General features: G+C 31.3%; 1 protein-coding gene across 1 annotated transcript; it reads left to right on the top strand.

Moving 5' to 3' along the window:
* LOC133200158 (G-protein coupled receptor-associated protein LMBRD2-like) lies at positions 1-7,631 on the top strand. The gene is made up of 13 exons (XM_061335918.1): positions 1-106; positions 414-595; positions 805-1,049; positions 1,262-1,429; positions 1,637-1,847; positions 1,991-2,065; positions 2,250-2,547; positions 2,877-3,058; positions 3,279-3,412; positions 4,300-4,408; positions 4,556-4,757; positions 5,037-5,144; positions 5,304-7,631. The coding sequence occupies exons 2-13, from the start codon at positions 422-424 to the stop codon at positions 5,531-5,533; spliced, it is 2,136 nt and encodes a 711-aa protein (XP_061191902.1). The 5' UTR covers positions 1-106; positions 414-421; the 3' UTR covers positions 5,534-7,631.
* Positions 7,632-16,416: the final 8,785 nt, after the last annotated feature.

The following is a 16,416-nucleotide window of genomic DNA, read 5'->3' as shown; positions in this document are numbered from 1 at the left end:
AGACACGTCATACCTCTTCAGCTGCCAAAACCAGAAGATGGAAAATATTGACAGTTTCTTATGTAATATATTAAAAATTCAAATTGGGAACCGGTCAGTTTCCACGGTAAGACATTCTACAAGTTATATTTAGGATTTTCTTTGGTGCTTTGCATTAGTTTTGTCGCTGGAAGGCATATATTTTCACAGGTGCCCTTTGGCTTTGCACATGTAATATAATATGTGGATAATATTGATTTAATATGAAAATTGGTAACATCTCTTAATGTTGATAAACATGTAAAACATAATACTAAGAAAGCAAAAGACGTTCAGATAAAATATCCTTGGTCTGTATGATTCATTTGATATATAAAAAAAATGACAGTTGATAATTTTTTTTATTTATGTATCTATTTTTTATTATTAAACAGTTTGCAAGATGAGTGCAGGACCGTTGGTAATTGAAGTGATTTGTACTTGCTGCTTGGCAGCTTTCTTGTTACATCGTTATGGTGATCTAAGAAAGCAGAATATTTTAACAACTTTAACAACCTTTATCGCTTGGTACTTTTCATTTCTCATCATATTTGTACTGCCACTGGATGTCTCTTCTGTAAGTTAAAATTAGTCTAATTTTTTTATCTATTATAAAAATGCTGTATTTTATAAGTATCAAATAAAGTAATAACTTAAAATGAATTTACAAAAGAAATGAAAATTACTTTCAAATTTTCATATACATCTTGTGAAATATTTGAATATGATTGAGTAAATTAATATACATGTATTATGGGTATAAAATTCATCTCTTTTTCATGGCAGACATTTTATCGACAATGCTTTAAAGACAAAGCCACAAAAATTCTGACAACAACACCCAAATCCTCTAATATAACAACAACGGCAGATCGAAACACATCAACAACTCCTGCATCTTCAACACCTGCATTACAGATCTTCAGTCAAGTTCATGATTCTCCATGTGAAATTCCACTCAGCCACGTTCCAGAAAATGTTTTACCCACACTTTGGCAAGTGGTTTATTGGACATCACAACTGTTAACATGGTATGTATCTAGACTGGATTTTTTAAAAATACTGCCAGTTATGAGTGTAAATGCATGTAAGGCTTTGCATAATCAAGGAAAATAAAGGAATTTTTAAAAATAAAAGTCCCCCCTTTTAAAACAACAATTGTTAATCATACTATAAATATTAAACAGTGCAGTATATTTGAAGAAAATTGTGATGTTTTACCAGAAATTCTGTTATTTTCCAGGATAATTTTACCACTTATGCAGTCCTATTCCACAGCTGGTGATTTCACTGTGGCTGGCAAGATTAAGACTGCCCTGATAGAAAATGCCATATATTATGGTTCTTATTTACTCATATTTGGAGTGTGCTTGATTTATGTTGTTGCCAAAGCAGACCTCCAAGTTGATGCGTAAGAACTCAAAATTTTCATAACATATAAGTAAATGATTATTTGGCCATTTGACATATCAATATTAATTTGAAATTATCAATATTTCATTTCATTTAATATAAGTAGAATTTTCTAAAAATTGAGATGTCTGAAGATCTTTTGAAGGAAATACTATACGATAGTGTACTGTTATTGTGAACTTGACTTAAGTTTTGTCTTTTTTAGAGAAAGATTAAAGGTGATAGGAATAACAGCCAGCAATACATGGGGTCTCTTTTTGTTGATTCTGTTGCTTGGTTATGGTTTGGTGGAGGTACCTAGGTCTGTGTACAACAGCTGCAAAAAGGGATTTGTCCTGTCTAAAACATATTTCAAGATCTCCAAACTAAGCACTGATAAAACAGAAGCAGATGAAGCTTTGGAAGATGTCTTGGATGTAAGTTTAGAAAAAAAAAAGGAAGAAAAAAAAAACAGTCTTGGACTGATATAGTGTCCTTGCAGTAACTTGAAATATTTTTTTATTTTTTAATTTTGTTTTTTCTCCATGGTAAAGTTTTAATTTTTTTTTTGATTTATTAGGAGATCAAAAAGGTTTCGGAGAAGATTAAATATAACCACCCTTTGAGAAAGCATGTTGATACAATTTTACTTAAGGTAAGTCAGAGTGACTTTGTTCCTAACTGATAAAAATGAGATAAACATCATCAATGTTTTTTTACAAAGATACAGAAAAATCTGGAAAGTAATTAAAAAAGTGAATTCCAAATACAGTAGTAAATACATTGTAAAAGGAAATAAGACTCTTAATTAATAAATACATGTATTTGTCTTCGTACAGTGTCCTGAGACAATGCGTCACTCTGTTAAGCAGAATAATGACGACTACGAAGATTACAATAGGAGCAGTGTAGACATTCCTAATGAAAAAACGCTTGTGAGACTCCACAAGCGAGTCATTCGGGACTCCCAAAACCACCATCGTACACATGCACAGTGGAACTCCCTGATGCAGAAAGCCATTGATTTGGAAGATGTGGAAAAGAATGAACAGAGTGCAACTCGTAAATTCCAGAGATCACAACATTCCACCTCTGCACTGCCAGCTTTTGTACGCATTGTGTACACACCTTTAGTGGGTATGTTGGCACATTGTATTTGATGCAGTTTATAAAACAGGTGTTAAGTTATTTTTTGTATATATTTTGTACTTACCTGTAGTTGACATAGCTGACGCAGGAATTTATTAAACAGGTATTAAAAATTCTATGTCTCTCTGTATGTTTTACACAAAATGATTCTAATTTGTGAATATAAAGTACTTTAATGTAAAGTGTAAATGCTACACACTGAAAGAAATAGAGGAAATTTGTCACAGAGATTTTTTTTTGTGCACACACTAAGAAAGTAAAGAGATGTGCATTTATTGGATTACAAAATTCAAAAGATTATTATGTTTTATATTTAGAGTGGTACTGGCGGTGTAAGGTTTATTTCTGGTTGATGAGGGTGTGTGGTATCCTGCTTGCCATTGTGACTTTTATGGTGGTTTGGTCAGAATGTCTCTTTTTTGTGAAGGACCCTGTCCTTTCACTGTTTGCCATCTTCATCAATGCTGCAAAACATAACTATGATTATGTTTTTATAGAGGTAAAAGTTTAATCAAACTGAATGAATAGATGTTTAATATTAAAGACAAGGAATTTTTTTAAAAATCTAATGAAAGATGAAATCAAAATTTGCAAAACATTGTAAGTGCTATGATGGTTCATTATTTTTTTCCTCCAGATTTTGCATACATGAAGGAGAATGTGTCTCTTGCTCTAGCTGCTATGTTATGTATAACCAGATAGGTTACTCTTGTTTTCAGTTGTCATCCATTTTGATTATTGCCTACCTCTGCTTCTGTGCTTACTACAGCGTGTTCCAGATCCGAATACTCAACTTGTACTACATAGCACCACACCATCAGACTGATGAATTCAGTCTTATGTTCACTGGCATGTATGTACCGGTACTACAAATATCATCTCTCAGAGAAACTAGAGAAATACTCAAATTATACTATATATATCTACCTTAACTGAAAAATTTAAATATATTTGGGGATGTATATACATGTAGGAATGGCAATATATCATCTCTTCTTTTCTTTGATATGCATATATGTATCTTTCCAGCTACTTGACTATATATTATTATTATAATACAATATATATACTCGTATATATCTCTTGTAGATGCATTTATCAATGATTATACAATTAAGCACTGCTCATTATATTTAGGATCATGTTTGTTCTATCATTTGGATCTTCCTCCTTCTTTGTTTCATGTTTGTAAATTTTTTTTGCTCCTCCGGGGGCCCAAATTGGACTAATAAATCTTGTAATCTTGTATATCAAAACACGATCAGACTAATGAATGCAGTCTTATGTTCACTGGCATGTACATGTATGCAGTTACAAATACCATGTATTGTGCAAATTTACCTGCTTTGGGTAAACCTTTAAAGACCTAATTTTGAGCTTGATAATTATCATTATTAGCTGTGGAAACTTATAATTTCTTGTAATGGAATTCAGCATCAAAATTAAACATTGCATTAGGAGTCTTTTTTTGATCTTCAGCATAAACTTTGAATAATCCTGGCTACTTGCTTACACATGTAATTGCAAATTTGAACTGAGGTAAATAAACTGTAGCTCTTTTATAGCAGATTATTCTTACTGTATGAGTTATATACCAGAATTTGAACTTTCTGCTTTTGTTTTAAGGCTTTTTTTTCTCTCTGTATTCCTGTTGTATTTTCGGTGATCAAGTACCGAATTGTATTCAACATGAAACTTGTTATTAAGTGTATTATCTTGTTAACTTTTGTTGTCTTGTAGGATGCTATGTAGATTGACCCCGCCTATGTGTTTGAATTTCCTGGGCTTGATTCATCTTGACAGCCACATCACAAAGGAGGATAACCTTGAGGAAACATCATACACACAGGTCTGAAAATGATAAAATTATCCATTTTATTATTGTTTTCATAAAAACTTTGTAAATATGCAAATAAGTTGTATGTAAGTTGAAAAAGGACCACTAGATCTGGCAAGCTGCATTGTTTATATATCTAAATCCATTATGTTTTGACAGATCATGGGCCACATGGACGTAATATCATTTATCTCGGATGGCTTTAACATTTACTTTCCTATGATATTGGTCCTGCTGTGTATCTGTACATTCTTCAGCCTGGGGAGTCGTATCCTCCATTTTCTGGGGGTCCAGCAGTTTATTGGGGATGATGACATGACCCAGGAGCTGGTGGATGAGGGGAGACAGATTGTTCAGAGAGGTTAGACAAAACAGAATATCTTTTGTTTGGTCTGAGTCTGAATGAAACAATCTTTACGTATAACCAGGATATAGGCATATTTGGTGAATTTTGATATGGGAAGGGCATTTTTCATACACAAACTTCCTCATTATAATTTCTCTCACTTTATGGACATTATGATTTTTAACAACTTTAAAAATGTTGTGTAGTGCATGTGTATGGATAAATTAGGAAATTATTTTGTGTACTTGTTTGTCAATAACTCTTAAAAAACACAAAAATATTTTATACTTACAGAAAAGAGGAGTCGTGATAGAAAACATGATAGTGCAGAAAGAAGGCGTGAGTGGACAGAAAGATTTGGAACAACTTCCCAGTCCTCTGACCGAATTATTGGATCCAGAGGTAGGAAATAAAGGCAAATCATTCTTGCTTCATTTTTAAAGAGAGTTACTCACATAATTTAAAATATATGATACTTGTACATGTGCATAAAAAAAAAGCATGAGATGCATTTTCAAAGTGAAATATGTGTACATATCTGGTGTTGTACATGTATTCTAGCTGATAGAGAAAGGGAGAGGGAAACATTGGCAAGAAGCCCGGATGACAATGACAAAACCGAGCTGCTGAAGGAGGCAGAACCAATAGACTACACAGGTGAACTGCCAAGCACAACTGACCCTTTTAGTGATTTTTCGCAAGGATATCAGCGGACTTCATCACTCAGATCCAGCAGATTTAGTTCAAAGACTTCTAGTGCACCTCCAAGGGGAATATTTGATGATGTATGACATATATCAAGATAGGGAAATAATTTGATATACATTTTGCATGTATTTATTGTTTAAAGTATTAAAGTAAGAAATAGAAAGTATTTATTGTACAGTGTTTGGAAGCAATTCTCTGTAAGTAGAATTAGATGTATAAACACTATCTTAACAAGACTGTCAGCTGTCAAAGAATGGAAACCAAGAAGAATGATCTGAATCTCATAATAAGAAGCTTTAAAACATCTTTATTTGTTGAGGTTGAAGATTTCTGAAAGATATCAACAAAAATTTTACCTTTAGAAAAGATGGTACATGTACATGCATTTTTGCACTGAGCACTGTGATTCTTTTATTAATTTGTTTGAAACCCTTTTCTAGTCAATGTGTGAGTAATATCGGTAGAAATGTGAATTTTTGGCACAATGTTGCAAGCAAAATGCTGATATCATACAGCTGTCAAAGTTATATAAATCTGGTCTGGGTTGTGAGTGAGGGCATTATTTTGGTAAAAATTTTGCTCAGGAAGGAAAAAATGAAACAAGATGTATTTAAGGTCAGAGAAGTGACTCCAGCTGTTTTTAACAGTTGTGTATTTGAATGTAGAATTTTTGAATATGCATACATGAATAAATCAGGGAAAATAATGGGAAGCAATGCAATTTGTTGTGTTGGGATTGTTTGTTATGGTTTTTGTGACATTCCTTGTGTTATACATGTAATTATAGCAATAGTTGAAGAAAGGAAGCCATACATGTTGTAAGATGTGGTAATTTACTTATGTTTTATCATATACATGTACTTATTCTGCACAATTTGACCGTTATATACATTATATATATTACTGTTTTCCATACTCTACCAACAGAGGTCCTTGCTCTGATATTTCAAATTCAGAAAGCTTTCTATATAAAATTTATAACCTCAAAGTTCAAAGAAAAAATTAGACCACAGAAATCAGAAAATACTTGAATTCAAAAATCTCTTTGGGCAATTGTAAATATTGAAAATGCATTTTTGCTGGATGAGTAATATCCCTTAAGAATTTTCAGTTCTCTCTCTCTCCTACAAATCAACCTAACTTGGTAAGTTTTAAGTATGCATTAGCTAACATTTGGAAGAATAGAGGCATTGGTGTATATTAATGACTTATTTTAAAAATTATATATCTACTAAATGGTTGTGTTCCTATTTTTGATAATGTACAATGTATTACTGATTTATCACTTGTTTTAATTCATAATTGATGTATCAGACTGTAAAACACATTTGTTATTAGTAGTAGTAGTAACATTGCATGGAAAGATACTTAATCAGTAGAGATTTTTATCAGTGATTCATGTCTGTAAATTTTATTTATTTTACATTTAAGATAAACAGAAAATATATCAGTATATGTATGTAGAAATAGTTATCAGGCTATATGATTAACTTACAAAATGACATTAACTGGAACATTTTCACAAAATACTGATACAACTGAACTTCTTAATCTTGGACACCAGGGATATGTTGAAGTGATTTGGCAGTTCCAACCACTGTTTCTTTCTTTTTTAACCTCGTTATCTGGAATCCTCAGATATCTCTTAGATTAATTTAGTCCCGTTGAGTTCAAGATAATGAGGTTTGACTGTTTAACATCACTGAAATCATGATATTTTTATCTATTTACAGTGTGTGTAATTTCAGTCCATCTGTTAATCTAGGATTAATCAATTTTCAGCAGAGCTGAAGCTTTTAGATTTAGATTTAGATTTAGAAAATCTTGAATTAAGGGGAAGCAATTTTGGGAGAAGTTTTATTTGCTGCTATTCTTTATAAATAAATACATGTTCATTCATGAGAAATGACATCATGTTGTAATTATCTTCTTGAAATCCAGTTAAAAATACTTTTGCTAGTTTATTATGAATTGATGTATAATGTTCATTATTTTTTTGTAATGTTGATCCTTAAAACATTCCCCCAAGCAAACATTTTTTTCACCACAATTAGACTCTTGCTTTGCTGCATCCACTAAAAGTTGGGCTGAAATGTACTATTTAGAATTAAATATTTACACATCAATTTTGATCCATGCTTTATTTGCAAATCTGCATAATAAATGGTACATGTATCTTTATCTTTGTTTCTTACTGATTTTTATGTCACCTGCAGAGTGACACTTAGGGATCACTTTACCCAATTTCTGTCTGTCCATTCATCCGTCCATCTGTTACACCTTATATCTCCAGAACTATAAGAGATGATATTTTGCACATATATTGCTTGGCACTATGGCTTTTATAAAATACCATGGTTACTGCATGACCTCGTGACCTTTGAACTTGATCTGTGACCTACTTTTCAAAATGGTTCATAGAGCCGATACACAGCTTATCTTTTGACATTAAAGAGGTAAGGCTGTTCTATTAAGCATGCGTACTGTTTGTCATAAGATATTAAAAATACAAGTGTGACAGTCCACTTGACCTAGACCTTTGGCCTCCTTTGCAAAAATATTCAGAAGGTTGATTTATAACCTGTCTTTTGAATTATGAGAGGCATGCATAGTTTATATATATATCACATGTTTATGAATTTGTGACACTGTACTTTGAAACTGTATTTTATACAGTTACTACACAAAATGAACTTAAAATACTTAGAAAACGCATCAAGATCAGTATACCAAAATGGATTGTATTTCAAATAAAGCAATCGGCAATCCTCGGCTGATTCCGCGAGGCTTCATATATAGTGTGCAAGGCATGAGCCATCCGAGGAGCTCCGAGTGCAAATAAAGTTGCAGACTGACAATTGCTTTAAAGACAGACTGAAATTTTTGTAGTCACATTGGATTAAACAATGAATAAAATGACAAATAAGTATTTCTAATAATTTCAATTTCATTATTCATTTTATCTTGAGGGTTAGGAAATCATATACATGTATTTGTTTAGTTGTCATATTTTATATTCTGTCGAAGTGTTTCTATCCCAGGATGTTTTTTCCTTTGCATGTAAAAGCTTGAACTATAATACTGGTGGCAGATAAATATCTGGCTATTCTTAAATTTATTTACATTTTAAACAATGCTTTAAAGCAGGCGACACATGCGTTCCTTGGAAAACTCTATTTTTTTTTTTAACCAAACTTTACTGTTGTTAAAAAACTAGATGATAAAATATCAAGATGTACAATGTACCTTTATTCTAATATGTCTAATTTTACTTTAATTTCTGTTGGTAAACTCAATGTTGTGGCATTAAACTAAGGCCCATATGCTAACTTGAACTTTGTTTTTACACACATCTCAGATCTCATGTATAACAGTCCTAGAGTCCTACCAGTCCAAAGAGTAAGCTGACAACATAAAAGCTTCATTGCTGTAATATTTGTACAGTAAACTCATTTAGTATGAACATGGATAAAGGAAATAATTTACATATATAATGAAGTTTTTGGGGATCCCCAGCAAAATTTTTAACAATTCCTAAACTTTTATGGTTATAATGAACTCCAATATAATGAATTTAAGGATATAGCAAAAAGAAGTCAAAAATAAAATGTACTGAATTTTTAAGATCCATAAAATTTTATGTATTGAACTGACATCATTTTTCAGAAGAGTTTATGTTTGAAATTAAATTTGTCTGAAATTTTAGTTCGACGAGACAATTTTTGACTTAATTCTTCCACTAACGTATTTGGTTGTCATACTTAAAGGAAAACATGTTTTTTGTGAACTCTCTACATATAATTTAACAATTTCTTTATACGGATATAACAAAATATGGATAATAGCATATAGTAAATTCACAGGTCCCCAGGACTTGACTATAACTGAGTTTTACTGTAGTGGTCAACACACAAATCTGGTTAGAATACATGATTTAATTCTTCTGATGCATGTAATTCGATGTAATCCCAGAAATGTGCTGTTGTTTTGTAAGTGTATCTTTGGAAACAAGGAACTAAATACTTTTTTCCCTGGTTTCCACCTGGAAAATCTTTTACTCTTCGTAAGGTCTCTTGACAGGGTATACAAAAGATCAATCATAATTCATAGGACTTTAAAGCTTGAAATATAACATACCATGACATTATTATTATTTTTATGCCCCACCATGAATATGGCTGGGGCATATAGTGTTGTCATATCCATCTTCCGTCTGTCTTTCCGTCACGCTTTGTGTTTAGCTCTGTTCAAAGCTCAGTTTCAAAGAAACTATCCAAGATATTTTTATCAAACTTCATATGCTGATAGATATTGATGAGAGCTATGCAACTGCATCAACATTTTTTGACCTTCACCTTTCCTTTGACCTTGTCCTCACTTTTCTTAAATTAATGTTTAGCTCTGTTTTAAAGATACCATTCAAGATAGTGTAATCAAACTTCATATGTTGATATATACTGATGTAAGCTATTCAACTGCATCAACATTTTTTGATCCTGATCTTTCCTTTGACCTTGACCTCACTTTTCTTAAATTAGTGTTTAGCTCAGTTTTAATGAAATCATTCAAGATATTTTTATCAAACTTCATATGCTGATACATACTGGTGAGAGCTATTCAACTGCATCAATATTTTTTGACCTTGACCTTTCCTTTGACCTTGACCTCACTTTTCTTAAATTAGTGTCAATTTTCATATGCTAATACATACTGATGTAACCTTTTCAACTGTATCAACATTTTTTGACCTTTCCTTTGACCTTAACTTCATTTATTTTAAATTAATGTTCAGCTCAGTTTAAATAAACCATTCAAAATATTTTTATCAAACTTAATATGCTGATACATATTTGCGAGAACTATTCAACTGCATCAAAAATGTTTGACTTTGAACTTTCCTGTGACCTTGATCTCACTTTTCTTAAATTTGCATTTTGCTTAATTTTAAAGAAACCATTTAAGATATATTTATGTAAGCTTATGCACTTAAACATAATTTGGTGAGAATTTATCATCTATATCCAACTTTTTAGATTTCAATTTCAATTTTTAAGAAACTATTCAAGATATTCTCATCAAATTTCATACATTAATACAAATTTTCATGTTGCATTACTAATATACCCTCGACGGACATTCATGTCCTATGGAATTTCTAGTTTTAAATTTATATTTTAGCTCTTCTGAGCCAAAGGCTCAAAGAGCTAATGCTATGGCCATTTGTGCCGTGTCCGGTGTGCGTAAACTTTTTGGAAAATGGGCCATATCTCAAGAACCCCTTGGTCAATTTTATCGAATTTGTCAGAGTATCCTTGGCCAAAGGGCTTTGATTTTTACTAAAACTAGGGATGTGTCCCTTAAACAAGGGAAGATAATTAGGGAAATAAAAAACAAAAGTAGTGGTTGCTAAAAAATTTTCTTCTCAAGAACCACTGGGCAGATTATCACCAAACTTATATACAAGGGTGAGGATATGTTGTAAATAAAAATTTGCACGCAGAATCAGCTTGGAGCAAAGAGCGTGGTCTCAAGGTCACTTCAAAGTTGACCAAAATTTATGTTTTGTTTAATCTTTTATATTTTGCCCACTATAAGGCCTAGGATCATGAAATCTTGTCAGTTGATGCATCTTCGGACCTCATATCATGTTGACTCAAAAGTAAGTCACAGTGACCTACTTTTTAAATTTGCAGGTATTCATTTTCATTTTGATTTTGATGCATAACTTGGATACTTTGAAGCCTATGATCATCAAAACTTGTCAGTTTACGCATCATGGGATCTTAAAGTGTGTCAACCAAAAAGTAGGTAAGCATGACTTTCTGAATTTTATGGCTTATCATTTTCTAAATATTAAAGGTCATTATTTCAGATACTAAGAGGTTTAGAATCATCAAACCTTGTAAGTTGATGCACCTAGGGGACTTAAAACAGATTTATCAAGAAGTAGGTCACAGTGACCTACTTTTGGAATTTAACGGGTATTAATTTTCAAATTGTTTTAGGGGCATATTTTGGACAATTTGAAGCATAAGATCATCAAACTTAGTCAGTTGAAGCATCTTGAGTCCTTGGAGTGTGTCAACCAAAAAGTAGGTCACTTTGACCTACTTTTGCAATTTCATGACTTAATTTAAATATTTCATAGACTTATTGGCTTAGAATCATCAAACTAAGTCAGTTGATGCATCTCGACTCCTCAGAGTGTATTGACCAAAAGTAGGTCACCGTAACCTACTTTTGCAATTTCATGACTAAAGAGCAAGAGCCACTTGGGGCCTTTTCTGGCCCTGTGAATTTCCGAAAATTTAAAATTGTATAGTTTTAGTCAACAAGGCAATAAATAATACTTGAGCACTTGGTGAATGAATATCTACTGAAAATGACGTAATTTTCTTTCTCGTCAATGCATTATGACGTCATGAATTGCGTCATTATTCACATATCCTGAATATTTCTTCAAAAATGGACAAAATATGATGCCATTTTTCAATATTTCGTATACAGCACAACCTCCGATCCAAAATGTGAAAATATATTATAGAAGAACTTTTAATGAAGATTATAAAACATATTTTAATTTTTGGATCGAGGGGTGTGCTCATATTTTAATTCTTTGCTGAAGGTTCTCAAAAACACCTGTTTTCTGCAAAATTCAATAACATTGCAATTTCACACAACCTGTTTTTCAATGCCTGGACTCTCCAAAGGAAATTCTGTTATATAAACTGAAAGCACTAAGTCTCTACTTTATATTAATGTTGAAAATGGTACACGGGGTATTAGTCAATAAATTGGTATATCTACAGGGCCATTTTATGCATAAAGTGAACCTAGCTCTTTAAATATTTCAGACACTAATTGGCTTGGAATTATCAATCTTTGTCAGTTGATGCATCTTGGGTACCTGGAGTGTGTCAACCAAAAAGTAGAACACTGTGACCTACTTTAGGAATTGGATGGCTATTTAAGTTACTTATTGGCTTAGGTCACTGTGATCTACTTTTGCAATTTCATGGCTTAAATTGAATATTCCAGGTACAAATTGGCTTGGACTTATCAAACTTTGTCTGTTGATGCATCTTGGGTACCTGGAGTGTGTCAACCAAAAAGTAGGACACTGTGACCTACTTCAGGAATTTGACGGCTATTACTTATACTCATTGGCTTAAAATCATCAAACTTTGTCAGTTGATGCATCTTGAATCCGCGGAGTGTATCAACCAAAAAGTAGGTCATTGTGACCTACTTTTGCAACTTCATGGCTAAATTTAAATATTTCAGACACTAATTGGCTTGGAATTATTAAACTTTGTCAATTGTTGCCATGCTAACCTACTTTTGGAATTTCAAGGCCTTATCCTTATACATGTATATAGGTTACCAAGAGGCCTAAAACAGATGAGATTATAGGTTGTACAATTTTCAGAAGAGCGATTCTAGGCCCTTGGGCCTCTTGTTTTTTTTTTTTTCTTTTTTTGGCAAAGAAAATAACATGACTGCTTAAAAATATTATAAATTCTTTAATCCATGATATACTGTACAGCTCTTAAGTAAATATTGTTTAAGAAAATGTTGAAAGACGCAAACAATTAACGTTTATTAAACTCATAACTACTAAGACAGAGACAGTTCATGATCCACAGTAATATACTGAAAAAAATATACCGATTTATTAAGAATATACATGTATGAGCCTCCAATATTAAATGCCATAAGTTTGATTATTTTGAATTACATGTACAGATAAAATTATTTTTTTGCAATAATTCTTAAGATAATTTAACTACAAAATAAAAATTACTGTGTTTTACTAGATAAGAATACAAAGAAGATGGGAGTATTTGGCATGTGATCTGCAGGAATCATGTGTACAAAACACTTGTAGTTTTTAAAATAAATGTCCATGATTTGGTTGGCTGACCACAGCTGGACAGACTTTACAAAGTTACGAACATAAGAAAATGTTACTGGGGTACATTTAGTTGATATATCTTGTGAAATTGTATGAAGATTGCTTATCTTAACAGTTACGATAACATAGTAACACTTCACATAATAAACACCTATAAGATTATGGGTATAGTTAAATGCAATTATACATGTGTATATCAAAGTTTCAGTACATTGGAAAAAGTTATATTAATGACAGTACATGTATGTCTTTGTTTCAAGCAGGTATCCACTATATGTGTGAATGCTATAAATCTGTTAAACTGTTTTCCTCATATGATCAAAAGAGGTTTAAACTCATGGATCCTAATATCTGAGGCTCATACATTCCTTATAAACTTCAAACTTTACTAGGAAGAACACAGAAACCAAACTAGTTGTGAAAAGATCAGTTTTGGTTGAAATTAAGTTAACAAAAAAACTTTAATATGAGAAGTCTTCATATGTGAATAAATACAGCTCAGTTAAAGATGCCTACGTGGATTTTATGTCTGTGCATTATAAATATATAAAAAAGATGCATTAGATAATCTCAGATGTTCAGTTCAATTCCAGACAGATTCTGTAAAGGCACACTTACATGTAATACTCAACACAAAAAGATTAAACACGTAAATAAATAACAAAAATCCTATGTGAATAAAATAAATAAAAGTTTTGGCTGCAACCTCTTGAACATGAGTTGTATAGTATAAAACATTTGTAAGAGATTTGATGCTTCTTTGAAGACAGTTCATTGCTTTGTTGAGCTTTATTATGCCATTTCCTTTTTTCATTCTGGCTTTATTTTTTGTACACAAGTAATAAAATCAAATTTTCACCATGATTTACAATTTTTTCCCTGCAGGATGAAATAAAACAAAACATGTGACTGATTTGTAGGGATCATGTAAAGAATTTAACTAATTGCCCACTGATTTATACCAAGAAATAAAAAAAATGCCCATAACCTTTTTATATAAAACAAACACAATGTAACAAACTCAACTAAATACTACATAAAAATACAAGTTATAGATTCAGAATTGTAATGATAAAGAGTTAAAATGCAGATCTATGAAAATCCTTTTTAAAAAAAATCAGATCTCTAAAAGTGTGTATGCAAAACAAAACAAAATATTCAGATCTAAATAAAGCATTAAGCTAATATGAGAAAATGGGACTGAAATGTTAAGTACAAAGAATAAACATCTGGGATGAAAGTGGTACTTTATCTGAATAATAAAATAATGTTATACAGTGAAAACATGCCAAAAACAAGCACTGGGTAAACAAATTCCACTGTAAAAAAAATTCAACAAAAAAGTCATTGCATAATTAACTATATACATGTACTTAAATCTGCTATAAAAATTAATTTTTGTTATGACAAATCAGTATTTGATCATCAGAATTTATTTTAAGTGATGAAATAAAATGCCCGCTGTATAAATATATATCTGAAAATGAGTAAACTGACCAAATTATTGTATACCATTACCTGGTACATTTCTTCATGTGCAACAAGTGCAATATACCGTACATGTATGAAAACAATCTAGAAAACACACACAGTAACACAGACAATTTGTAATTTAACAATAACTTGACAAACGCCTGTACCTTACTTCAATATCACAGATAACAATACTTCTATTGGTTTTATACCTGACGCAGGTTGTGCAACAAAACATTAAAGTGAATAGCAGATACGTTTATGCAATTCATGAAAAAAATATTTTAAAATGATCATGTTCATTTCTTATATTTTCATAAATGCAGAAATCTACTGCAAAGTTATTGACATGCAATCATGAAAATACTTTATCAACTATTACCTTTTACAGCACTGTAAAACAACTACCAGTATTATTTGTGATTATTCAATTTGAAATCAGTCCATGACTATTTATTTTTGTGATTGAAGAAATATTCTACATAAAAATACAAATAAATGTACACGTATATAAATGACTCATGATGACAAGTATTTGCAAGTAAAAGGTCACAAAACTCGTGATTATATCTTGCACTTGAATAATTGTTGGTTTACAGTAATTTGATATACATGTACATATTGAGCTTCAAGGGAAATAGGCTCTATATACATTATGTAAATATTTAAAAATTTTGCCTCCAATTATTGTGACAGATACAAATAATTGTATGAGATGTCTGTCATGAAATTACAAAATTAAGGTATGTCACTCGTCAGCCTTTTAGAAAATTTCAGTCAGAACCTCTTACTTAAAAACTATTTATTACAATTCAATCTTTATAACATATTTAAATTAAACAATGTAAAATGTTCAACATTCAATTAAAAAAATGCTCAAAAATTCACAAAGAAGCAAGATTTATAAGGGACTATTTCTTGTGGCGGAAGGATATTTAGCAGAAAATTCTGCAAATCTACACATTTATTAAATTTAATATCTTGGAACTTTAGCCTCACATACTTTTACTCAAAGAATATTTTCCGTTATGATATGCCTGGAATATTAAATATAGGTCTCAATTTATATTTTTATAACAAAATTTACACCTTCGCTCAACAAACATTGCCAAGAAATGAAGATATATTAAGGAAGTCGAGATAAAATTTACACAGTTTTTTGCCTGAAAATCGCATATTTTGACCAATATTTCAAAATTTACATCACTGACCCCAACTTTTTCTTTCATTATTTTAAACTACTCGATACTTTTGACCGATCAGCACTTAAGCCGTAAAAAGTTTGATACAAGAAAATATTCTATTGCCTATTTAGATTTTTAATACCCCAAATATGAGACTTTTTTAGTGCAAAAAGGTCACACAATAATTTATGCGCATTAATTTGCATGATTTGTTCAATGATAAATATTATTCAAACTATTTTACGTAAAATAAGATTATGTTTATTGCCATGGTTACATCTTATAAAATATGATAACGGTTAAAGTGATTAACCAAAGAGTTACAATTTAAGTGCAAAAAGGTCAACTTAATTGTACCGTGGCTCAGTTAGATGCACACTGACCCCCCATTTTT

This window comes from Saccostrea echinata, unplaced genomic scaffold (assembly GCF_033153115.1).
Source record: "Saccostrea echinata isolate AGI-Se365-2 ecotype Australia unplaced genomic scaffold, CSIRO_AGI_Sech_v1 ptg000037l, whole genome shotgun sequence".
Lineage (NCBI taxonomy): Eukaryota > Metazoa > Mollusca > Bivalvia > Ostreida > Ostreidae > Saccostrea > Saccostrea echinata.
The sequence above is the reverse complement of the archived record's forward strand: the minus strand, read 5'-3'. Positions and strand labels throughout refer to the sequence as shown.